Source organism: Diorhabda sublineata, chromosome 10 (assembly GCF_026230105.1).
Source record: "Diorhabda sublineata isolate icDioSubl1.1 chromosome 10, icDioSubl1.1, whole genome shotgun sequence".
In the NCBI taxonomy this organism is placed as follows: domain Eukaryota; kingdom Metazoa; phylum Arthropoda; class Insecta; order Coleoptera; family Chrysomelidae; genus Diorhabda; species Diorhabda sublineata.
In genome coordinates this window covers 13,182,474-13,209,957 of record NC_079483.1, presented here as the reverse complement: position 1 = coordinate 13,209,957, position 27,484 = coordinate 13,182,474, and the positions used below count along the sequence as shown (strand labels likewise).

At 32.3% G+C, this 27,484-nt stretch overlaps 2 protein-coding genes across 2 annotated transcripts; one reads left to right on the top strand and one right to left on the bottom strand.

Annotated features, from left to right (window-relative positions):
- The first annotated feature begins 5,570 nt into the window (after positions 1-5,570).
- On the top strand, positions 5,571-21,372 carry LOC130449606 (retinaldehyde-binding protein 1-like). The gene is made up of 6 exons (XM_056787539.1): positions 5,571-5,617; positions 13,259-13,436; positions 14,046-14,267; positions 16,184-16,377; positions 18,493-18,709; positions 19,592-21,372. The coding sequence occupies exons 1-6, from the start codon at positions 5,615-5,617 to the stop codon at positions 19,789-19,791; spliced, it is 1,014 nt and encodes a 337-aa protein (XP_056643517.1). The 5' UTR covers positions 5,571-5,614; the 3' UTR covers positions 19,792-21,372.
- A 1,684-nt stretch (positions 21,373-23,056) lies between these two features.
- Positions 23,057-26,957, bottom strand: LOC130449604 (uncharacterized). Its single transcript, XM_056787538.1, has 2 exons — positions 26,201-26,957; positions 23,057-25,064 (listed from the first exon to the last, which is right to left on the bottom strand). The coding sequence occupies exons 1-2, from the start codon at positions 26,412-26,414 to the stop codon at positions 24,028-24,030; spliced, it is 1,251 nt and encodes a 416-aa protein (XP_056643516.1). The 5' UTR covers positions 26,415-26,957; the 3' UTR covers positions 23,057-24,027.
- Between the last annotated feature and the right edge of the window lie 527 nt (positions 26,958-27,484).

Sequence of the window (27,484 nt, the reverse complement as noted above, 5' to 3'; positions counted from 1 at the left end):
AAGAAAGAATAAATGAAATTTTTATTTCTAAAACAAAATCAAGCTAACCTTCAAAATCAAATTCATACGCAGTACAGTGTCAGCAACCAAATAATAAATAATTTATATAAAATTATTAAGAGATTAAGAAGAACGAATTTTTACTAAAATTGAAATTAATATTGGACTTAAAATATATGCTTGATCTTCAAGTAGTAAGATATGAGAATCTTATTCAACTCAAAGATATGTTGAATGAAATTTTAATTATTTATAACATAATATTATATGTTATGGAAACTATAGAGAATTCCTGGACATTCTCCAAACTAAGGACACCATATATAATGAAATCAAAAAAATTATTTACAGAATTGCAAAAAATATCTTAGAATTATAAATTACAAATACCATTGGAATTGAAATAGGAGAATATTTTGAATCAATTTTAGATGTAACATGTCGAGTGAATATAGTTTTTAAAGAGGAATTTTCCTTAACCAATTACTTATTTAGCGCTTTCATTGCAAACTTTACTCAATCCAATTAATTTTTTTTGCAATAAAATGTTCTTAAAAGAAAAACAAACAAACTTTTTAGGCTTCGTTGTATTTAACTTAACAGTATAAAGCAATGTGTTATGTAAAGGCTGGTCTAAATATACACTTTCTTTCTGTGTTATATAACATGTTGGATCATATATCATTAATGACTAATCATTTTTTGTTGGCCTTGGAATTTACAACCAGGAGAAGTAGGTTATTAAGCTGAAATAAGAAGGTACATTCTAATAATACAATACTTCGATACATTCGATACATTGCTCTGAATTTAGATTGGAAAGAATATATATCTGCTATATACGTGAAACTTTTCAAAAGCTCATATTTATGCTGAGACATAGTTAACAGATTTTTATTTTTTCTTAAGAAGATACATAAAATAAAGATTCGCAAAATTCGAGATTTAACCAATTTAATTCATTAATTTTGGCCGCAATATGGTCTTTCTTTGCTTAAAAATAAACATTACAGTAGATAAAAATAGACAATACCAGACGACAATCTTAAAATTGAGAATAATTGTCGAGGCAACTCAGAGCTTAACAGCCTCGGGTACCAAGGTGGCCTTGACCGCCAAATCTCCCTCAACTTCCAGCCCGTAGACCCAAAGGCCAAGAGCCTCTGGTTCCACGCCTATCGAGCAGAGAGTTGGCGCCAAAAGGCGTAAAACTTCAACGGAACTAGGTTCGGTGCTGGCTACGTGAAGAGGGTGGGCCGCTCGAATCTGCAGCAGGCCGTTAGTCCTGTGGAGCCATCAGACAGCGGAACCAGGCCACCGTAGTTCCCCTCCCTTCAGTTGGTTAGAAATCACAGAAAACAGATACAGTTTGGAGTGGCTACGCAGGGAGCTCCCAAATCTGTCCTGGAAAGGCAAAATCCTGCTGCCATATGGAGAGTATAAGAGTGCAAGAAAGAGGCCAAAAGCCTCAGACTAGTACTAGTCGTCGACAACAAGTCAGCGCAGGCTGTAAAAGAAGGTGGAGGCTCGTTAAACTATAGCATTACCAAGGCCTCCACCTCCATGATTTCGAAGAATAAGGAAGGTAGCTCCAAGGCCGTCCCCATCAAGGACTCCAACGGAGAAAGAGTGGAAACAACCCATATGGATGTTGTCTCCAGTGAGGAGGTCTAGCAAGTCCTCAGCTCTTCCTAGAAAAGAACCTTAGGCAGCGGCATCTCTCGGTAAGTCTTTCTTTTATATTACACGCATAAAATTCCTTCAGGTGAACTTGCTGCACGGAAAGGCTTCAATTGCCGTTCTATGCATGAGGCTCAGCGAAATTGACAAAAACGTGATTCTAATCCAAGAACTTTGGATTTTTAGAGGCACGGTCAGAGAACTGGGTCTAGCTGCAGGTACGATATATCATTGTGTACCTTGCAACAATTCGCGCGCTTGCATCCTAACCAGGAACGTATCGTGCTTCGCACTCTACCAGAGACCTGGCAGTGGTCAAGATATTCCTAGGGGGGATGGGTGCGGAGGAAGTCATGATAGTCTACTCAGCATACTTTCTCATAAATCCCCACCTGAAGGCGTAATTGCAGTTCCGAAGTACTGTTAAAGAATGAGGCTCCCCCTTCTCCTGCTCCCATTATGGCCTATGAGAGTCCCAGTTGGCGCTCCCTAGTCGACTTCCTAGACTCCACATGCCTAGAAGTCCTCAACCGAAGAAGTGTCCCCACGTACTTTTGCAATCGTGACCAATCTGTGATTGATCTCATCATTTTCTGAATGAAAAGAGTGAACTTGTTTAGCTCGTGGAGGGTGTCGTTGGAGGACTCAATGTCCAATCAACACCTATTTTGAGAAACTCGAGGCTAACTAACTAAGAACTTTTTCGAGAGGAGCTCACTGGTCGCTTTGTGGATATGCCAGCGAGATATAATCTTGCTGCCGAGATTGAGATGGCTGTTACAAAACTAATAAATACGACCGCAGAGGCACTCGAAGGCAGCTGTCCAACAACGGAAAACAGCACGGAGGCTTTTGCGTTCAAAACTCCATGTTGACTGGGAAGAAAAAAATCTTAGGAATTCCAAGAGACAGAACCTATCTAAGGCCTATGTGCTCCTCACCGCCCCTTGGCCACCCGTAATGTAACTATGAACTACGAACGCACTAAAATACAAAGTGGGACAAAAAGTAATCAACTAATGTTTTTTTACCGTATTTTTTCAATGAAAAACTTGTTCTGCTTGTTAAATTTGTATATTTAATCCATTGGAAGTTATTCTAAAAAGTTGAGAAAATTATATTAGCCAAGTGGCCGCTGTTAGTGTTGATAAGCACATGGGCACGTTTCATGACATTTTCCATCACTCTTTTCAGAACCTTAAGCGATAAATTCTCGTATTCTTGAAAATATCATCCTTATCCAAAAAATCAATCATGAGTACTCCATGACAATCCCAAAAAACTGAAGCAAGAACAAATTAACGTGAACTATATGATCAATGAATATTCAGTGAATATTCAGTGCTTCAGATATCCGTTTTAGCCCAATTCGACAGTCTGATAAAATGATGTCATGAACTGCATCGATATTTTCGGGAACTGATACAGAAACTGACCTTCCCGATCGGTCATCATCTTCAATGGAAAATTTACCTCTTTTAAAGCTTGCAGTCCAATTTTTCACGGTTGCATACGAAGGACATTGATCAGCAAGGGTATTAAGCATATCTTCGTAAATCTGTTTACCTCTTAACCCTTTCAAATACAAGTACTCGATGATGGCTCGATACTCCAATTTTTCGATTCGTACAATTTCGGTGGACATATTGTTTCTTTTAATTTATTGCGTAACTCTGGTTTATTTTTTTGACATCAAACTTTACACTGACACCTCTAATAAGTTATTGTTGGTTGCTATAGTCAATATTTTGTTTATGCATGGAACTGGTCCAGCCTAACTAGATATCAATACATCCTCGTATATAAAATATGATATGATAATAATAATAATTGTACATATATTTGATCGTTATCGTTCTGTCGTCCTTTGGCCGAATTCTCTTCCACTTATAGAAACTGTCCATAAAGCCGGTTTTCCAATAAGAAGTGTTATTTTGATATTCAAAGAAAAATGCCATTTTTTGAGATAAATGATCGGATGTTTATTTCATTATACAGGACCATATCCTTTTCATGAAATTTTCCGTAACCAAATTGCAAAGCGGCTGCCCTATGTCCTCGATAGCCTCACGAATTCCATCTTTGAGGTCTTGAATCAAAGCTGGACTGTTGGCGTAGACCTTATCTTTCACGTGGCCCCAAAGGGAAAAGTCGCAAGGTAATAAATCACAAGATCTCGGTATCCAATTGTGATCACCTCTTCGAGAGATAACATGGTCCGGAAATTATTCCCGTAAAAGATCGATGGTTTCGTTGCTTGTGTGGCACGTAGCGCCGTTTTGTTGAAAGTAAACGTTGTCCAAATCAATACCATCCAATTTCGGCCATAAAAAATCATTAATCATCTCTCGATAGCGCAATCCATTCACCGTAACTGTTGCTCCAACCTCATTTTCGAAAAAGTAAGGTCCAATGACACCGCCAGACCATAAACCGCACCAATCAGTCACGCGTTGAGGATGGAGAGGATTTTCAACAATAACTCTTGGGTTTTCCGAGCCCCAGATTCGACAATTTTGTTTATTGACGTAACCACCAAGGTGGAAATGGGCCAATTAGGAAAGACACGACGTTGTTAATGATCGGCCGGCTTGAGCTCTTGTGTTAACTGAACTTTATAGGCCTTAAGACCCAAGTTTTCACGCAAAATACGGTGTAATAACGTTTGTGGAATGGCTAATTCCAAAGAACAACGAGGAATGGACAAACCTGGGTTCTCTTCAACACTTTGGACTACGGCAGCAATATTTTCAGTTGTTCTTGAGCGACGTGCACGGATTTTATTCTTCACATCACTAACTTGTCCCAACAGCTCAAATTTTTCCACCAATTTCTGTATTGCGGTCCGAGAAGGTGCTTCACGTCGACACAAAAATGTTTTAGTTTTACGAACCGTCTCTACCAAACTTTCACTATTTTTATAGTAAATTTTAACAATTTCAATGCGTTGTTGAAGCGTATATCGTTCCATTTTCATTAATGGCGTAGTTTCTACTTGTCAAATGTCAAAAACTGACAGCTTCAAAAGTGACATTTACCTAAATAGCGGGCTGTTCAAAATAACACCTTTTATTGGAAAACCCTTTAGAAGTATTATATATGTGAAAAATATGATTTCAATTTTAGTCACCACCTTTTAACGGTGATATCTCGGAAAGGGGTGAGCTGACAAAATTTTGTTATAGAACTGGCCCCTCATAAATTCATACGAACAATCACCTCCCGAAGTTTGTCGCGTGAATTTAGAAAAAGATGATATAAATTATTTAAATTAATATTACGATAGATTATTGATATCATCGTAAATATGTGATTTTATTTCAAACCCTTTGTTCACCTTTACTGCATCGACATTTTCTGAAGGTAAGCAAGTACAACTCGTTTAAATGCATCTGCATTTTTTCATGGTTTCGTATTATTTTTTAAAAGCGTGTACCATGGTCAAAAATATTAGTTTTATTTGAGAGATTGAAAATTAATTTTCATTTTCAATCAGTTTTCATGACAACAAAAGGGTACAGGCTATGTAAAGGCTAGTTTTTTTTATTTTTAACTGATAAAAACATGAAAAGAATATATAAATTCTTAGTTTTAAATATGAAATATAATTTTACATATAAGTGCAGTGAGTTTATGATTTAATCCATTTATATAATTGAAAAATTGTCAAAATTTTGATCTAAACAACTATAACTTTTTCAACCGTGAAAAACTAACAATTACAACATACAGTAATCAATGGATAAGAGTACCTCGTAACCAGCGAAAGAAAAAGAAAGTAACTGACAAAATTGTGAGCATAAGAAAGACAGCTGTTTTAATAGAAGAGGGGCAATCGATGGATTCAAGTTGAATAAGATATAATATTTTCTTGTTTTGGAAACAGTGCCTGCGTGCGATTCCATGTGTGTGCGTGAAACGAATTTTAGAAAAAATGGTGAGTGACATAATGCAATTGAGGATTTATGTGATTGTTTTTAAAAATACGGAGCGAAGCAGATAAGTAGATTGTATAAATATCTCAGAAGTTTCTAGTAATTACTTTCCATCATATTTCAAATAATTAACCACGCCGAGTTGATCAAAATAATATCTCAAGTTTTCCAATCTCGCCTTACCTTTTCGTGAAGATATTTCATGAGTATGATAAAAAATGCTTGAGGAAAAATAGTGTGAAATTTCCCTTGTATAATTTTACCTCTCCAATTGGAGATTCGAAATACTAATAATATATCAAGCCTCCAGACGAAATCCAAATTATTTAAAATGTTATAAATTGGAAAATCTCGCTCTTTTATGCGTGGCAAATTTTATTTTTCTACGTTCATGCAAACAAAATTTCATTAATCTACATACATTAGAATAGACGCCAAAAACCTCGTTCGTGGAGCAATAGCTGTAGATTATCAAGATACGAAGTACCCACTAGTTATAGTTGTTCCAATAAAAAAGGAAAATCCATTAAATTTCCTCCGGGACATGGCACAAAAAACAATCAATTTAGGAGAGTTTCATTACTGAGAATTTTCTAGGTCACAGATCCGCACATAATATGTTTTTCATGTACATTAAGTTACAAGGTTTCTTCATCAGTGAAGTTGATCTGATCCAGAAAATCTTCATCGTGACCAGGCCGGATTAAGCTAGGGGCTTGGGGGCCTATAGCCCCGGGCCCCAGGTCCAAGAGGGCCCCATCATTTGGAAATTATTCTGTATTTTTTGATGTGTTGATGCCACACGTATTGATACTATTTTGTGAATTTTTCCGGATTTCCGAATTTTTTAAGGGGGCCCCGTCATTATTTTAGCCCCGGGCCTTATAAATCTTAATCCGGCCCTAATCGTGACGGGACATTTCGCCAACATTTGCACCTAAACCATTCTCTTTAGGTTTTACAACCTCTAATAACTATAAGAAAGTAGTTTAAAGAAACTTCGTAAAACTGTTCAAATCTTTGTTTTGGGAATTCTCGAGTAGCTCTCGAATCCTCGAATCTTATTTCTTTCAGCGACTCTGGCAGTTGCTCAACGCTTTTTTTAATAGCTGTTGGTCGTCCAGTATTCTTCCTTTATACAGTGCTTTTCAGATAAAAGTATCCACCTTTAATAACTTTTGTAATACTGGTATTTAGAAAAAATCCAAAAACACGTCAATTTATGTTGGAAGGGGCAAGCATTATGGCTTATTTAAACTTACTGGAAAAGCCACCCCCTCACCCCTAGCAGCATCCCCTTTATTTTTTTAAATTACTTTTCATATTTTTTATGTAAAATTTGGATACTCCTCTTTGAGCTGATTTCAAAAATGTATAATACTTGTAGGTTAAAGTGATTAGTTTATGAGATAAACAATTTTTCTTTTAAAAGCACAAATTTTACTTATTATTTACTTTCACCTTATTTGCCTGTACTAAAATGGGTTGTACAACAGTTCAAACTCTTTAATCTTTTTAACTGTGCTATTTATTATGAAGTTACAATAAGTGTTCAAAATGAGTACCATTCACTTCCATACAATGGTATAATCTATTTTGAAATGCCTCTCTGACATTGCTTAATACGGTTGGATTTAATTGTCGACATTGATTTTCTATCCTCTCTCGTAAATCATCCAGAGATTCTGGTTGGGTAGCATAAACTTTTGTTTTTAAATACCCCCATAAAAAGAAGTCTAGGGGTGTTAAATCCGGTGACCTAGGTGGCCACTCCATCATCTGCTCCCTTCTACTTATCCAACGAGCGGGGAATGTTTCGTTTAAATATTGTCGGACAGACATAGCATAGTGTGGGGGAGCTCCGTCTTGTTGAAATACCAGTAAATCTTCGGAAAGGTTATCATCATTTTCTATTATTGTTGTAATACGTGGGTCAACCCCTTCCCTGAGTAACTCAAGATATGATTCACCATTTAAATTTCCGTTGATGAAGAAAGGTCCGACAATGTGGTCACCTAGGATATCACACCAAACGTTTAACTTTTGGGGATGTTGTGTATGGAATTCACGCATAATATGTGGATCACTTTCAGCCCAATATCTACAATCATCTTCATTCAACTCGTGCACCAACTTAACTTTGTATGGGTGGTACTTGAATTTATGTAGAACTCGGAAAACTGTAGAAGATGAAACACCGATCACTCTACTTATTGTTGACAACGATTGGGGTTGTTGAGCCTCTAAGCTGACTTGCCCTAAAATTGCCACTTGGATTGCTTCGTTATTTACGAGTCCCTCTCGCTTATGCACTTTATTGCAAACAGATCCTGTTGTGGTAAATTTCTCCATCAGTTGAATTACATACTTATGAGTTGTTGAGTAATTCGTTAAATATTCTAGCAGCAGCTCTTGCACAATTATTATTTTGGTAGTATAAACCTACAATTTCAATTCTTTCTTGCAAAGAGTAAACCATTTCAGAGAAACAAAATAAATAATGTATCAAAATACACTATCAATAGTGACTACAAATTCTAGTTGACAATGTCAAACTTTAATAAAAAGTAGAGTTTTTTGTTGTTTGGATTTTTTAAGTAGAATAAATAGCACAGTTAAAAAGACTAAAGAGTTTGAACTGTTGTACAACCCATTTTAGTACAGGCAAATAAGGTGAAAGTAAATAATAAGTAAAATTTGTGCTCTTAAAAGAAAAATTGTTTATCTCATAAACTAACCACTTTAACCTACAAGTATTATACATTTTTGAAATCAGCTCAAAGAGGAGTATCCAAATTTTACATAAAAAATATGAAAAGTAATTTAAAAAAATAAAGGGGATGCTGCTAGGGGTGAGGGGGTGGCTTTTCCAGTAAGTTTAAATAAGCCATAATGCTTGCCCCTTCCAACATAAATTGACGTGTTTTTGGATTTTTTCTAAATACCAGTATTACAAAAGTTATTAAAGGTGGATACTTTTATCTGAAAAGCACTGTATATGCAGTCGGTATATTTAAGCTGATGATACCATCTACGGATGTTATTATCACCTGAAGGAATACATATAAAATTTATCATTCACACTTTCCCGCAGGCATTTTAGTTTTGAAAGTGCGGGAAAGTAAAATTATGCAAATTGACTTGACCGCTTGCCCGAACTCCGCTCCGCGTCGTTCGGGACAACTGCAGTCGCGTGAGGGAAAGTATCACTTTCCGCACTTGTTAGGAAAATAACTATTGTGGTAGCAAATTAAACTTTTCGAAGGTTCATTTTGTTAAAATTGTGACAAGAAGTACATTGGCCAGTCGAAGATGTCACACACCAATCGGATAAACTCTCACAAAAGCGATAGCAAATTATATCCTGACAGGTGTTCATTAGCGGCACATGTCAACTGCGAAGGACATAATTTTGACAATTAAAAAAAATGGAAAAACCATCTATTTCTAGAAACAAAAAATATTTCACAAAATGATTAATATCTAATGTATTAATAAGAAAACTGATTTAAATAATCTTAGAGAAATCTATGCATATCTTTTTGCAAAAACAAATTCTATAGAAGAAATTCAACGCTGACGGCAACAAAAAAATCAAGGTCATTAACATCCAACAAACTAACCTTACGTAACCTATGAAATTCAACTTCACTTATAACGAAGTAACCTGTAAAATTTAATGTCATTTATAATCGAACCAATAAATATTCAGCTTCCAAAAAGTATTAAAAAAACTAATTTCAAAACAGTAGAGACCTAAAATCAAGAACATTTAGAAAACACACACACACACATTAGTGATTTTCACTATCCTATAATTCATATTAATTATGACGATTTTCTTGTCAGAAAAATAAATTTGCTCAATAAAGTTGGTGCTGAAATGTAGTAACAATAAAATTCTTGTCACTCTATTTTACACTTTCTGATTGACATCGCCTTTAGATCTGGAACATGCCAATTATTTTTCTCAGACATCCAAAAAACTAGAAAAAAAAATAGTTTCATCATGTTTAAATACTTCCACCCAAATTCTCCCACAGCTTTGTTTAAATCAAAACTTATGGTCAGTTTATATACAAGCCAACTTAACAGCTGTGAAAATACGGTTGTTGTATTTTATTATAGATCTATTTCCTGAGCATGGTTGATGACAAATGAAGCATATCTTGGGAATCTATTCTCTACCTGTCCTCCACTGTTCTCAGACTCAAAGTCACTTTGAAATTAAATAAGAGAAAAACTGTCACTAATTCAACTATATTATTCGAAATAATGAACGTTCAATTAATTATGATGTAAGGTACTTGATTCTCTATCATAGATATAGCTCGTAAAAATATATACTTTCTCTGATAAATAGGCGCCCGCGTTCAAGATTGCTTTGCAGCAGAATGACCTACTAATTTCAAATATTGAAATAATGTGTTAAAACTAGCTTAGAATAAATCAGTATCTTACGAGGTGTGATTAGTAACTTAATGAATAAAAAAAGGCCTGTACAGATACTTCACAGAAATTCATTGCACTAGAGTTTACCATTCCAACACATTTTTGACATATCTCTAGGGCTTGTACAGGCACTTATCATAGCATGGTTGGTTTTTGTATATACTCTTCGAGGAATGTTGCTGCCTTACATTGAACCATGAGGTAATATGCTAATGGACTCCTGACCGGCAAAGAAAGACTTCGATACGAAAACAAATGAAAGTCTATAGAAGTGAGGTTGAGGTGGTTGAAAAACGTAGAAGTGATCCCGTACTTCTCACCATTGGAAGAAACGAATAAAAATCTCAATTAATTATTTCCCAAAAGATAAATACATAAGTGTTCGAAAGCTCGGAAAATATATTAAAGTTAGTCCACTTTGATGTTTCATTGCCACGTTCCCAATAAGAAAACGCTTATATATATATATATATATATATATATATATATATATATATATATATGAATTGTAAAGAAGTTTTTGCCAGCTAATATTATCAGCGGTTTTTCTATTAGGAACGTGGCAAGGAAACACGAAAGTGATTTCTATGAATTTGAATATTGAGTTCTATGAGTTTAAAAATTTTTATAAGCGAAAGCTCGGAAAATATATTAAAGTTAGTCCACTTTGGTGTTTCATTGCCACGTTCCCAATAAGAAAACGCTTATATGCAATTTTGGAAGAGGGCGATGTAGGACATTTCTAGAAAGGCTCTTTTTTTGATATGGTTTAGTTGTTAAAATGCTTGGAGCATCAAAATCCATCTTATGGTTGGTCGATTTGACATGTTCTGCATATCTTTCTGGATGTAATTGCAGTCGCTTTTATGTGAGGTGATTCTGATATGATAAGGGATTGACCGATATATGTTTATTACATTTTTTACATGGAATGCTGTAAATTACATTGGTAAGTGATAACATAGGTGTTTTATCTTTTATTTTGGAAAATATAGATCTGATTGTTAAAATGGTTTTAATGGCAATCTTGAATTTTTTATTATGATTGAAAAGTTTGGTGAGCCTAGGAGTAATTTCTTTGATAAATGGTAGGGATGTGTGAATCATATGAGATTAGGATAGTTCAGACGTGTTATGATATTAGAATTTCTGATGTTAGAGGTATGGTCGGCTATGGAAGAAGATGTATTAAATAATAATTTGCGTAATAAGGATTGGGGATATGAGTTTTCTAGGAAGAGGTTTAGAAGGACGTTTAGATTTTTTTTGCGAAAAATGGGATTAGAGATCTTTAATACTCTATTTTTCATTCGTTTTATGAAAGAAAAACATTTTCCGAAAGCTTGGATTTTTAATTTATTAAAGAGTCACAATTTCCAAAATTTGTCAGCTATATTATGAGCGGTTTTTTATTGGGAACGTGGCAAGGAAACACCAAATATCACCAAACATCAATATATTTTTCGAGCTTTCGAATAGAACGTTGTCAAAAGTTTGGCAGATTCATAATTCATAGAATCTCTTTCATAAAAAACATGTGTCGTTAATCAGCACCTATCAGGATATAATGTGTTATCGCTTTTTTGAGAGGTTATCCGATTGGTGAGTGACCTCTTCGACTGACAATTTAATTGTTGTTACAATTTAAACAAGGAATTTTATAAACTTTGTTAGGCAATCCATTGGTTGGCGTGTTATCTTTAAATATTTGAATAGAAGTACAAGAGTTGTTTATCAACATACATGTATGTAAAATGACATAGCCATTTTGGTTCAACATTACATGGATGTTTTTATAAATATTTTATCACTATTTCATGTACAGAGATAGCAGTAAAGGCAATTGTACTCCGGTACTTTTGAGCGAATGTAGTCGTGTATACAGTATATTTAAGTTTTATTGTTAGAAGTACTGTGGTTTAATTAAGATGCATTTTGAGTGGTATTAGTAGGTAGTGTAATTAAACCCTGGTGACATGTAGCATATGGTATCGATTCCTTCTAAGGTTTCCAAACGATCTGGTAAATATTCAAGTAACTTTCATACATTACAAACTATCTATTACAAACTTACTTATAGATCTATCAAATCTTTGTGAGTTTACTATAAGGTCAACTCTTTTTAATGAAAGTACTTAATTACCGGGCGTTGCTTGACAAGATCCATTTTGATACTGAGAAGTGACCCTCTCGAACGCGCCTTAACGGACTTAGACTCATAATTTTCTTCACTTAATAGGAGGCAATATGATATAATGAAAAATAACGGTTTTAACTTTTAAATTGGTCAGGAGCAAAGCAAAGCGATCAGCCCGCATGTACACAGGGTGTAATGATGGCTTTAAAATAAAGAAAAACTTTTGTTTTACATTAAAAAAATACTTGCATTTTTTCAAATGTATTTTTTTGTTTATTTTATAAATTCTTGTTATGAAATAATGTCAGAAAGTAAAATATTCGATGAAAAGTGGAAAAATAATATCTAAATATTCAATTGAAACTCGCAAAAATTTCAAATATTGATATAAACGATTCCATTGGTTTTCAGTTGTGACATCATAGGTTTAATAAAAACATTGAGCAGTTATAATACTGTTTTAATTCAAAAGTTATGTATACATAAAACATTTTTCTATATATAAGAATAAAGTAAATAAGTTCTTACATTATCACATAATCACCTTAAAAATTAAAAGCAAAATAAACTTAATTACTATAAAATATCAAAATAAGTAGAATTTGAATCTTACATTAAAATGATCCTAGCAACAAATATAATTTCATCTCTCAGAATCGTCAAAACACTTTCAAACCATTTTTGTTGTATATTCGAATTTCTTGGTATCAAAAAAAGCTTTATCAAGTGTATTAGTCGTGGTATTTTTACATATTGGCACAAAACACGATTTATAAACCATTTTTTAGATTAATAAAAGTTTAATAATAATGCTTATTGTATAATAACCGAGAGAATAACTGTATTATTTAGTTTGTATCATATGTTCAGTGTTTATTTTATACTGAAATGTTTAAGCTACCTACAAAATCTTTAAATTTCCAATAATTAAAAAAAATTATAATGAAAGTTGGGTATAAACTATCAAAAACTATTTTTTCTCAAACCATGCAAGTACCCTATCGTTGTGAAACACTAGTTGCATATACTGTTTATGATATTTATTGATTTCCAGGAAGAGAATTGTGCCAAATGGATAGAAAAACCGGATAACTATATCTGCAGATTGTCCGCAGAGACCCAAAAAATTGCTAAAGAGGAGCTGCGTGAAGATGAGCATACCCGTAAAACTGCGCTGGCCTCTATGCGAGAATGGATTATGCAAAATCCCAAAATCAAAATGTGCCGTATGGGTGAGATATCAAACTTTGTTAACTATAGAACGTCGTTTAGAGTATTCAACAGAAAATCCCCAATGCCATAAGCTAACTACAAAAGAAGACTGCCAGGAAAGAGTTCGGAATGCATTTCGAACTTTTTCACTGCAAGAAATTCGAAACACCACTCAGCACTGGTTTTTAAGAAGAATCCATGAACGTTTGAAGTTTGTAGCAACCATTTCGAACATTTACTTTAGTTTAATTTTTAGTTTTGTTCTTCTCCTCTTAGTGTAGTGTTTTTATATATTTTTTAATTGACTGAATTATTTTAACCATTAATTTGAGATATATGAATTTACTAACGAAGTCCCCTTAATTTAAAGCTTAGAATCCAATGGTAAAGAGAAAAATGGGGGTTGCCATTTGAAAAAATTAAGTTTCCGAAGTTTTTAGATAGCGAAATTCGGCACCATTTTCTAAACACCTTATATAAGCTTTTGTCAAGGTTTTCACAGATTTTGAAGTTCTTATAAAGTATAAGTAGATTACAACAATTGAATTGTACAAGAGCCTCTTTTTTATATCATTAGCTAATTCAAATGTGATTGCACGTATATATTTTATTTCTATTTCTGTTTTTAGATGGAAAATTCTTGCTGCGATTTTTGCGTTTTAAAAAGTTTCATATAACTCTTGCACAAGAATGTCTTGAACGTTATGTCCTCTTGCGTCAGACATTTGGAGTCGCCTTCAATTGCTTGGACATTACAATACCGATGATGTTAGATCTAACTAATTTGGGATATATGTTTGTATGTCCTCAAAGAGATCGATTGGGAAGAAGAGTTATTGTTTACAGACCAGGTAAGCATGAACGGAGTGATTTCAAGTTATTTAAATTATTCTAAAACTGCCTGTGATGTTACACGTTCTGGTTTCATCAAGTTCAAGATAAACTTCACTGATTATTCAATATTTTAGTTGATTAGGCACCTCCTAAAATAGTTGGTCGGAGTTTATTTTCTTGTTCATATTAGTCGATTTATCTCTTATTAGTGCAATTTGATTTAATTATTTCCTGAACAATTCTTGTTCTCATTTCATAATTTATATTTATACAGCCACCAGTTGAATGTAGAATGCGGATCATATTTGATTAATGTCTAAAAGTTTTTTGATATTGATTCTGTTTGGCAATCATCAGGCTGTTCGGAAAATTTACTTCTGCCAACGAGTATCTATCAGGGTGTAATTTTCTGTCACTTTTTTTGAAGAATATCCGATTAGTTAGTCACCTCTTAGATTCATCAATGTATTTTTCATCTTAATTTAAACAATTAATTTCAAAAACTATATTAGGCAATTTATTAGTTGAGGATCTTACTTTGATTTTAGTGAATGTAAAATTCTGTTTGTAAGCTACTTCTATATTATATTGTTTAAAGATTCTACCATGATGCATTAAATAAAATTATTCACAAAAATTATTAAGGATATGAGTTTTTATAACAAGTATTCTCAGATTATTTCCATGAAATATTGGATTAGAAATTAGTCATAGTCAATTAAAATTTTATTTTTAATTTTGGTTTCTATAGTAAATTAGTATAGAATAGCGGGTAACTGATTTTATATATGGTATAAGTAGGTAAGATAGTATTGTATGAATTCAGAAGATATTAAGGATAAGAGTTTTCATAAAAACTTGGAGGTGGGGAACCTTTTTACCATTAGAGGCCACATTTAAATTAGGCAGCAATAAGAAAGGCCGCATAAGCTGATTGACCTAAGAAAGTGACTTTTGTGAAATTATTATAGTTGTCGCGCAACAGGAAAGTAAACGGCGAGCATGTTCTCGAAGGCATGGATATTCAACAGCATTTTTCCAGATTTCTCAGGGATCCTTTTTAGCGTTAAAAAGGGATTTGATGATACTATCTTCCCCTTAATCAATCAACTCCATTTGTAGTTCTGCAGGAACCTCGGATATATCTATTAAATTTGGTTCAAATGCCAGTTTCATAGCAGGAGTGTGCTCGTCAAAATCAGAAAATCTATTAGCAATTTGGGGGCGCTGAAAACTGTTTTAAAAATTAACATTGAGTGTCCAAGTCTGAAACGGATGGTCTGTGGGCCAGAGCCTCGCCCATGCGTGTTAGGGTCCGTTTCAGACTAATATTCTGACATGTTACAATATGACTCTACCATTTTGTACTAGGTGGCGAAGGGCCGCACAAGAACCTCGCGGAGGCCGCAGGCTCCCCACCTATGAAATAAACTATATGAAAACATGGGTTATTGATATCACTGGATTAAAAATTTGGATACAATTTTTGGACTCTTGTAAGAGAAAATGATTCTCAATGTTATAGGATACTTTGAGCCGAAAAAGATTTTGTAATTATCACTTCTTATACGTCAATGTAGACTGAAAATTAAATAGCGAAAATTCATGAAGCGTGTTATAATATTAATCGAAATGATAAACAATTGATATAATATTTTATTTCTAAGGCTCTTAAAAAAATTATCAAAAAGCATAATAGAACAACATCCTATCAGTGTTATTATGTACGTACATTTTCTATTTTACTTTAGTTTGTCTTTGTTCTGTAATTAAGTGAATCAAAATTTATTTTTTTATGTTTTTTGAATATATAAGGAACAAAAAAATTAATCGTTATGATCAAGCTACGCATGAAACATTCTAGTATAAAGTACCTATCTGGTATCGAGCCATTTATTTCATACACTTTCATAATACTTATTTTTATTCCAAGGTGTATTCGATCTTTACCAGTTCTCCAATGCAGATATGTGTCGAATACATGGTATAGTATACGAAACTTTGATGGAAGATGAAGAGAATCAAGTTCGTGGATTTGTACACTTCGCCGATGGACAAGGTGTTGGATTTCCGTATTTGACTCTGTTTAGTATCAAAGAGGCTGTGCGTATAGTTAAAAATGGAGAGGTAAGTAAAGGTAAAATAAAAATAACTTAATAATTATTGGATATTCTTATTAGGTAGACAGGTAAATATTTTTTATGTACATCTCGACACACATATATAATAGTTCCTTTTAGTGGTTACCTAACATAACCTTAACTTTACAATCAATTCCCCATATCTAACCAAGACCTGTATATTCTTCACTTCTCCCATTTTACAAGCAAACAACACAACTTAATATAAATCAGGAACCAAACTGCGAATTTTTTTTCAGTCCCATACTTTAATATTTTTTTAACTATTATATCCCAACTTATTTGTTTTAAATTTCTTAACGATATTGAAAATTATTTTGATTCTTTTCGATATCAATTTAAATAATTTTATGACATACTATTTATATCTAGAAAATTTACCTTACTCAGGGCCGGATTAAGATTTATAAGGCCCGGGGCTAAAATAATGACGGGGCCCTCTTAAGGAATTCGAAAACCCGGAAAAATTCACAAAATAATATCAATACGTTAGATTTGTGGTATCAACACATCGAAAAATACAGAATGATTTCCAAATGATGGGGCCCTCTAGCTTAATCCGGCCCTGACCTCACTTATCAGTGATTGGATATTCTCATTATCCACGACTGTTGCTTAATGTACCCATTATACGTGCTAGACTTCAATAATACCCATTAATCTCTGCTGGTGGTGCTTTTTGCTATATATATTGTTTTGCTACAAAAGTCGGTTTTTAAAATTTTATATTGTAAAGCACTACTAAATATTTTCAATTTAGTTCTATACACGTAATAAAATTTTTTAAATAATTTTGGCTGATTCCAAACATCGGAACATAAAACATTTTTCTTACCATAAGTACCGGGACTTTCCCAACAACTATCGAATTGTTTCAATTCATAGTCATAGAGGAGATAATACATTATCCAAATATTTCATTAAATTAAAATCTAAAACACCAAAAAACAAAAGAATTAATATTATATACCATGTGCCTTGTACTAATTGTGACGCTATCTACATAGGGCCAACATCTCAGTATTTGGAAATAGACTAAGTGGTCATCAATACGATAAAAAAATACAACTACATTAACGAACCATGACATTTCAAAAAAACATAAATTCAATTATGAAGATTCACAAATTCTTGGAACGGAATCTAATTTTTAGAAATGGTTTACATTCATAAGAACGCAAAAGCTATAAATGATAAAAAAGACCTAAATACGTTTAAATGAAATTTATAGGTCTATTTTGTAAATTCAAATAATTTAATTCATTACTTCTACATATTTGAGATGTAAGGAATAAGGAAAAAATAAATTTCTATTTTGATGTTCGTGATGCCGGTGATTTATTGATTAATATAAATACGCAAATTCAATATTATATATTATATTTTGATAAAGAGTTGAATAAAAGTCATAACGTATATATATATATATATATATATATATATATATATATATATATATATATATATATATAACTACAAACACTATAAACAAAATGGAGGAAATGGCCGAGAAGATCAAGAAAACACGAGAAGAACAAAGGGAATACAGAAAAGAAATGAAAACTAATTGGGGTCAATAGACCAATGACGAAAGCATTATAGACATGGAATATCGGAATAGGAAGAATAATGTAGTCGTCCAAGGAGTACAAATGGAAACAGAAACTCAGAAGAACAAAGAGTCAGAATGGCAAACTTCCTATAAAAAGAACTGCAGGTAAAGATCGCAGTAAAATGTTCTATGAAGTTGTTTCTTATTGGGAACGTGGCAAGGAAACACTAAAGAATACTTATGTATTCATCGTCTGGGTCTGAAATTAAGATTTCCGGTGATTTTTGATATCTTCAATCCTTACATCTTAAATATAGCAGTACTTGATCAATTAAATTATTTGTAGTTTTATTAGAATTTACAAAATAGAGCTAAAAACTTTACTTAAATTATTTAGGTATAGCTTTTTCGTTCTATTGTCATTTTCGTTATCTTCATTAACTGCTATATTGATTTCATCCACTTTGTTCAAGAACAAATTTTAAATTTTTTGTTACTATAAAGTATCACAACGTCTCATGACAAGATAATGATATTTTCGATTTTCAGAAAACCCTCCCAATGAGACATAAAGAAATTCACGGTATGAATGTACATCCTTCTATGAAATTTGCCCTTGATTTCGGAATGTCTCTAATTTCTGAAAAGATTCGTCATCGAGTGACGCTTTATAAAGACATAGAGGAAGTAATCCAGAGCGAAAAGATAGAAGTTGATATCTTGCCTAAAGAATATGGAGGAACTATTCCAATGGCAAAGATGATAGGTTTGTACAATACTTTTAGTGCCAATTATACGCTCAAAATCACTATCCTATTGAATATGAATGAAAAATATAGTCATAAAAACGTTTTAGTAGTACAAAGGTATGTTTAAAATATTGAAAATAATATAGTGAGGACAGTTATCTCCACATCGTCCGTCATTATTAATCAGTAACGGTTGAAAGAAGAATCAGTAGTACCCACTTTGCAAGTAGAATCTAGAGTATAGAATCGATAGTGCTATTAACATAAAAATTATTTATTTAATTTCATCTTAATCATCATTATCATTATCGATACGAATCACGGCTAATGCTGTTATAGTATATTTTATCCATTCATTGGGGTAGTTTAATTCTTTTGGTTGTAATTTTTCACAGCTTGATAAAGGTCCTAGCTATTATCGTTATCTTCATTCACACTACTCTAGTTTTATATTTTAATTTGCAGTTATTAATTCCCGAGCTCATTAAATTTTCTTCAAATACATATTTTTATCCTTCTGGAGCTTCTTCTTAGTCTAGATCGGATTCAAATATACTTGTAACTTTCCAAATATTTTCTTCTTCCAGTTCATTAGCTATGTATTTCATTATACCTTAAGATCAATTTTGTTTTTTTTTCAAATCATATGAATATAAAGAAACGCTGGAATGGTTTTTGCTCATTTTCTCAATATCAAGACCTAATGGGAAATAAGTATTGAGTAGAATGTAGCGAATTTGTGAAATATAATAATTTTCTTTTTATAATGTTAATTTTTATAAAAAAATCTTAATATTTCCGACTGAAGATAGGTATAGGATATTAAGTATGAATTATATCTAGATTTTTCTGTAAAAATGGCCACACAAAAATTACTGTACCTTTATTTGTATTTCCAGAATTATGGAAGAAAGAATTATATGCTGCCCACCCAATATTGATGTCCCACGATCGAATGGAAGTTAACGAAGAACTATTCAGTGCTAAAGCAAAGGAAGGTGCAGTGTCAGCTCTAAAAAGGAATGTTACATCTTGTGGTTCTGAAGGCGATTCCCTTTGTGGAATAACGGGCAATTTTAGAAGACTGGAAGTAGATTAGATATCTTGCAATTAAGTAGATTTTAAATGTAATGTTTACCAATGAAAAATATCGAAAATCCTACAAATTAAACAAAATACTAGAAAAATTAGGAATCATTTGATTTGTTTAAAAGCACTTCATCTACCAATTGATATATTACAACATAATAAGCAGCGCAGACAAATGAAATTGATGCACGTTTTTAAAAGGAGTAACTCAATTGTAACTTTCATTCACAACAACTACAAATTGTAGAACTCAAAATGCTTTTCTTTAATTAATTTATTCATTTTGTGTGAAACAATACTCAATTCCATGAAGTCAAGATTATTTTGCAGAGTTGTCTAAAATAAGCATAGTTGAACTAAGGAATTCATTTTAGTTTTATTACTTTCGCGTTTTTCCTCACGTTCCTTCATCATTAATATGGATATTCTGATCATTATATTCGTTTTTTGTATTTGCTTCCTGAGTTTTCTCATAATTCATGTAACATACTTCCACATGTGAAACTGTTTCCTTGTTCCTTCATTTATCTGACAAAGGACTCGCCTCGAAAACACATATCCTTACTAAAAGGAAAATAGTCAGAAACACTACTTATTACTTGGACGTAGATCCAAATTATCGCTGCAAAATAAACTCCTAGTTCATAAAGTCGCCTTCAAGCCATTATGGACCATGGAATTCAATTACGGGGGACAGCAGCCAAATCTCACCTTGAGTGGTGCATACCCAACGAAATCAGGAAAATAAATTCTATCAAAGAAGAAATAAGTGCCTTCAGTGAACGCTTCTTTAATAGACCGAGCTAGCAGTGAATCTACTTGACAACAGTGAACAAATACGAATATTAATATGAACTAAACCATTGGACTTACCGTATCGTGTTAAATATATATATATATATTTATCTACTTTGAGTTATAATAATTCCTACATATTCAAAGAAAACAGTGAGGAATATCTCTGGGCATCAGTCCCAAACATTCTCATACTATATAACAAACAACTTGCATATCGAAAATATATTCCCAATATAGATACTGATTACATGTACTTATAAGCAAGACTAAAAAAATTTATGATTATTAATTTTTTGTTCGATTTGCTACCTTGTATCTTTGCAACATCTTTTAATCCGTATTATGATTTTAATGGGAGTTTTCACTTCGGCTTGGCAGGGTACTTGAACATATAATAAAATTTTTACTTCGAAATATTATTCTGAAAAGATCTGCAACGAACCCATATCCATTAATGCTTATTAGTAATAAATGCTTTCAGGACAAGTTGCATGAATTAGGTATTATGATTAAGAAACTTACTAACAAATGTTGGAAGCCTAAATCTAAAATATTTATTGAGAACGTTGATATTATACATGAATAAGCTTAATAATATTGAGTAACCAGTTGCCACTTGATAATTTTTTGTTATATACTTATAAGCATTTAATTAAATAAATATGTGCTATGAAAACTCATATTTTATTATCCTGCATTATTCCTAGTATAAATTAACGAATTAACTTGGGAAATTCCCAGATTCATTACTTAATACTTATACTGATAAAAGACATTAAATACTGTTACCTTATTCATATATACACATTCCGAGTTACTCAAAATATATTGGAATTTGAATTGATTCTAAAAAAAGATTTTTATAGTTTGCAATTACCAATACCAAGATTCATTATTAAGAACCGCAAAAATCTTTTTTATCATTAAAATTGCTTCCAACATAAGTTTTGGTAGCATGTTCCCTTTTTTTCCTGGTATGCAGACCATAATGGAAATTGATGTGCAATGAATTTAACAAAATCTACGTTTATTAAAGAAACCATTTGGCTGAACACCTTTCCCGTCTATTTCTTCAGTTGATAATTTGATATTATTTATCTATCCATTTCTGAATAATAGAACTAGGTCATTTATCATTCCCAATATTATCGACGATATTTTTAGTTTCTTTAGATATTGTTAATGTCATCATAATTCTATTTATTTCGTTTCACATTATTTCGGTTCTTAATACTGAATATTTGGTATTGGTTAATGCAATCTATAAAAACCTTTTTTAGAATCAATTCAAATTCTATTATATTTTGGATATGCAACTCAAAACACATAAAATTATAGTATTACTTTGTTTGTCGATGGACTTCACTGATCCAACCTGAGAAATGTAATTAGAAGAAGCACTTGATGTTATGTATCGCCGATTGAATTTTTTATCCAAAACTCTGTAACACTGTACTGTCTGTTAAAAATTGGTGGATAAATAAAGTAAATTGATCAATATTTATATTTAAGAAAATATGGCCACCGGTACAACCATTATCATGTACAATTTTTTTACCAATGCTTCCAGTACCATTAACTGTTGATGTTTGTTTTTTAATTTTCATGAAAATATGATAGATTTTAAAGGCATGCAATTGCACAATCGAATTATAAAAAATATGAAATTTATCCTTTTTTCACATCACTGATAAAGTTGTCGAACTCGTTATATTTCATATTTTCAATTGTCTTCATAACATCTTTTTTATCCTTTTTTTAATATCAAGATTCTCATCACGAAAATCATTCACACCTTTTTTATAAATGACAGTTACGGATGGTATAATTAAAGGGATGCGTTGAGTTCCTGATTTATCAACCAATTACTCGGTCCCATGATGTAAAAACTACAAGGTGTGCTATAGCGCACCAGCTGGGAAGCAGCCAATGAGAATTAGCTCCCAAAACGACGCGCCAATTTGAGAGCGATTTCTCATGGGCTCTTGAGAGATGCGCAGAATCCCCTCCTCTTATGATGCACTTGGACTTTTCAGGGGTTTGGGATGGTGGGCGGAATATTTGTGGAGTTTCGTGCCCATCGAGATTTTTAATAAGCTTGCTTTGAATTATATTTAGGATAAGGTTCAGAGCAATTGGCCAAAACCAATTCCCTCCCTGCCAGAGTACCTTCGGACACTTCAGGGATAGTTTTGACGGGGTTGGGGGTAGGAGTAGGAGTATTTAGTACCCATTGATATTTCAATCAGGTTGCTTCAAACTATCAATGTGCCAAGTTTCAGAAAAACTAGCCATAGACCCTCCTCTTATGGTACCCTTGGACTTTTCAGGGGTAGTTTTGAGTGTTGGGGGGTTTTGGGGTTTCGTACCCATTAAGACTCCTAATCCGTTTGATTCAAACTATTGTTGTGTCAAATTTCAGATATTCCAATTTCCATGAGGATTGAGCGAGGTCCTTTGTAAGATAATCTGAACAATTATTGTAAAATACATTTATTAGTTACTTAATGGATATTATTGGTATTTTAAATAAAGTTGATTTATAATTGCAGGGTGACATTTTCAACTTGAATAATACAAAAGAAAACAATATTGCGCTTTTTGAGTTTCTTTTTGTTTAGTCATATTAACAAATTATGAGGAATAATCTCCAAATATGTAATTTTTTCCACCACTATTCAAAAATTTTTATAATACCTCGCAGGTACACATTTAACGGGACGGAGCCTAATATTAAAGAGACCAAAGATACCATTTGTTAGACATATACCGCATCTGATATATGTATTCCTTCCAAAGAAATTTTTGTAATTTCACCATTAGGATCCGTTCCTGTTGAGCGTTGAGATTTACAAGGATACAAATATCGAGTCTTATGTAGAAATATTTAAAAAATATAGATTGAAAACATTATTTTGGCTGAAAGGAAAATTCTCTATTCTACATTATAACATAATATAAAAAATGCAGTCTTGCCTTCTCTCCATTTCAGTGGGCTACGAAAAATATAGAGGATATTTGGACATTCTGTTACATATTTAATTAATAAAACTTGTCCACAGAGAAGGAACAATCAATCATAAACAGACATTGTATTGTTATATAATAAAATTTCAAATTACCATTAGCTATCGATATGATAGATTGTACACATATTTCAAATACAAAACAAAATTAAAACAAAGTAACAAACAACTGATAATCAGTAATAATGCTTTTCTACTGAAGATATGGAAACTTTTAGGTTTTGAGCCCTAGTAATTTTTGATTTAGCAGACATTCTGAGTGAATTGAGTGACCAACAGTTCAATAAGAGTCCCCACTCATTGAAGTCAAAACAAAAGTTTATAGATATCATTGCTTGTGTAACAAAAATCTTTTCTTATAAATCCAAAAATTAACATTTCTCAGTGCTGGACTTTCAATAGTGTAAGATCATGTGAATATTTTATGTTCTATACTTTTCCAATTCCAGAAGTATCTTAGAATGAAGCCCTTTCAATCCATGTTTGATATTATGCGTATTTAGAATATTTTGCAAAATTTCTTGACGCGCTGATGTAGAAATTCTGTGCGAGTCAAGTCTTTTTATTACCCAGGCTTCTATTTGATCATATGTAAAATCTTCAAATACAAACAATTCATAATTTTTAATACCTGAATCATTGAAATCATCACGTATTTTGATTATATCATTGTAATTAATAACTGGATTTAATACATTGCCAGTATAATGAGTATTGAAAATTGCAATTAATAAAATAAATGAATTCTTAGGAAGAGAGTGTGCAAATGAAAAAAGATCAACTGTATCAGTTAGTTTTAAGTCATCAATTACTATCAAATTCAAGCAGCAATCATTGATAGCATCTATAATCTTTTGCTTTTGATTATTGTATAATAAATGTGTGCCATATAAATCATGTGATAAGTGATTTGAAAAATGTGCCTTCACTAATCCTACAAAAAAGGTTTTACCTACTCCCTGTGATCCTATGAAACTGATGATCTGTAATTTGTCAGACCAGTTCTCTCTTTTATCTAAAATGTGAATAAATCTGTCTATTAAATTTTTGTGTCCATGAATATTCAATTTCAGATCATTCCTAATATTTTCTAGTTGAATTTCACTATTTACCGTAAAAATAGTAAGATTTGTGGAAAAAATTAGGCATGTAATACTAATTATTATAAAAATTACGAAAACTGGTATATTCCATTTATAGATCTTTTTAATAGGATTAATGTGAATTACTCTGGGTTTTGTTCGTTCTGGTAGAATATGCATACTATCACAGTCAGTTTCATCATTATGTTCAAAGTCATTAACTTTTCTTAATCTTGGTAGAGAGACTAACTCATCTGATTCCATTATATTTGAAAATTGTTCATTAGAAAATGAAATATCCACTTCCATTGGAACCTCTTCAACAGCCTCGTCATTGTTTTCTTCTAGTTTTCTTTCTTTAGGGGCATATTCCATATCTGAAAAATCAGAAATAATATCATATTTCCATTTGGAATTTAATTCTTTGAATTAAACTGTACTGCCTAATTACAAATATAAGTGTTACCAAATTAATACGGAGGATTTAACTCTGCATAGTTATTACATTAAACATTTATCACATGGCACGTGTCAAAACGATAAATAGTTCTTCCCAAGAACTGCTTCTGATAGTGAAGGTATCACACTATCCTTTGTGAACCACTATAGGCAGTAAGTATGATATAAGGTATGTTGACTTTGGAGGCTATGGGAAACAAGCCCCTTATGGCTGTGCAACAACTGCATAAATTCTCCAAACATTCTTTTCAAGAATTGATGAACCACAACTAGCTTTTCGAACAGATCTCTTAGAGGTATATGTAAAAAACCTCTCATATTGGCTCAATGCTATCTGCACTCTTGGTTATTCTGTACTCCACAGATGTTAGTGCCACTTGATAGATCACAATTGAACTTCATACAGAAGGTAAGTTGTACAGTACCATCTTGGAAGCTGTGAAACGTCTTTCTGTTCTTTAGTAATCTTTGCTACTAGTGCTTTCTAACATGTGTGCATGCTCACTGGTGCCAACAAAAGAGACTGATTAAGGTGTTTTTATGTTTAGACATTCAATTAGGTATAACTGTAATTTTAATGTAATATTTAATAATAGTATAGTAATCATTTTGAAACATACAGTATATTACTTACTTTTACGCAATAAAAAATAAAATGATAGTGCTAAAATTTGAGTCTTTATTAAGGTGGATGAGCAAAAGCATAAAAAATCAGTAGATAATGAGTTGGGAGACAACTATGTTATGGTAGGGAAATATATAGATCAAAGTTATCTTCTAAAAAGACCTTTCAAGATTTATACATCAATTTCCCAAGAGAGTCTTCAATATTTGATATAATTTTTGTGATTCTTCCTTACTATATATACTGTTATAGTAATATATATTTTTTATTTACCCTGTTGCATCAACTATATTCAAAATTACCTACTTTATTGTCATGGGAATTTAGCAAATGTATAAAATAAGTCAATATAATACCACAATGAAAAATGTATTGGTACCCATGTTGAGATTCCTTAATATAATATCAATAGATACAGAAATTAATTACCTATTAAACTATATCTCCTAATCATGTTTCCAGTTTGTTTTCCATTAGAACAAAATACTTCTTCCATATAAATTCGTCTCACAATAGATGAACAAGAACTACGAAAATTGTTAAAAATTTTTTTGTCGAGAGAACTTACAGTTAAATTGTTAAATTGAGATACGTAGATGTCTGATTCGGAATGTGATCTATTTAATATATTAAAATCTGACATTTTTTTCTAACTATAGTTAACGAGACCGTTGAATTAATGATAAACATGGTTTATAAAGTTTAAGTGATAAAATTTGAAGGCAACTTTGTTCTTGTCGGTTTTATCAAACAAATCACACCAATAGTGCACGGAACATAGAAAAACGAGAAATTATGCATTTTACGTCAGAACGAGTGGAAAAATTGATAATGAGCAGTATAGCGAATAGGAATTCCTGGAACCTCTTATCCATTCCAATGTTTTTAATTATATATAGTATATAAGGAACTATAATAAGCTAAAGGAACGTTATGTGTATGCATCGACAGTAATCCTCGATAAATAAACACCACAAACTACCTATACAATGCACCTATATGGTGTATGAAAAAGTACTCTCTTGAATATGTATTTCAAGAATTTTATTTCCTAACCTCCAAATAAGCACTTTCATTAAAAGGCTATTTGTTTTTTAAATTTATATGAAGTTTTTCAATTTATTCATGAAAATTTTGTTTTTAAATATATCAACCAACTTGGCGGCTTTTCAGAAACTATTATCATGGTTCGAATAGTTCACCTACCTGACAGAATAGTCATAGGTAATAATTATTATATAAGTCGTATATAAGTGCTTAGCAAAAAGTCGTTTACAGAGTAAAACGCCCTTTCTAGTAAATATGCTCTCAAATTATTGCGGAATGCAGGAAAAGATGATATCGATTTGATTTCAATTGGCAAGCAATTGTGCATTTTTTTGCATTGTAAAATATTGAGCCCTTAACTAATTCTGAACGTGGAGTAGGTAGTTAAAGGTCGTACTCCGTGTTCCGCGAATAGCCGTGCAACATCTATTCTGAAATTGGAGAAGCATGCTTACTAATTAAGCAAACATGTTTATTTTCAGGTACGAGGTATGGCAACCAATATTTACTTTTGGGATAGTAGATAGTGAATAATGGTTTAAAGGGGCTAAAAACCTTTTGCAATGCAAAAAATATGAATACTGTTAATGATAGTGTTGTTAATCAACATCCAGTGGCAGCTTTTGTTTTGGTTGCCTAAACAAGAGCCCGTTCCTTTAATTTCGA

Bases quoted from the DNA above. Each gene is read 5' to 3' on its own strand.
- LOC130449606 (XM_056787539.1), top strand. The intron at 13,437-14,045 runs GTGAGATATCAA...TTCTGTTTTTAG, and splicing joins AATCAAAATGTGCCGTATGG to ATGGAAAATTCTTGCTGCGA. The intron at 16,378-18,492 runs GTAAGTAAAGGT...TTCGATTTTCAG, and splicing joins GTATAGTTAAAAATGGAGAG to AAAACCCTCCCAATGAGACA.
- LOC130449604 (XM_056787538.1), bottom strand. From the start codon at position 26,414: ATGTCAGATTTTAATATATTAAATAGATCACATTCCGAATCAGACATC. The intron at 25,065-26,200 runs GTAATTAATTTC...CTGATTTTTCAG, and splicing joins TAGGAGATATAGTTTAATAG to ATATGGAATATGCCCCTAAA.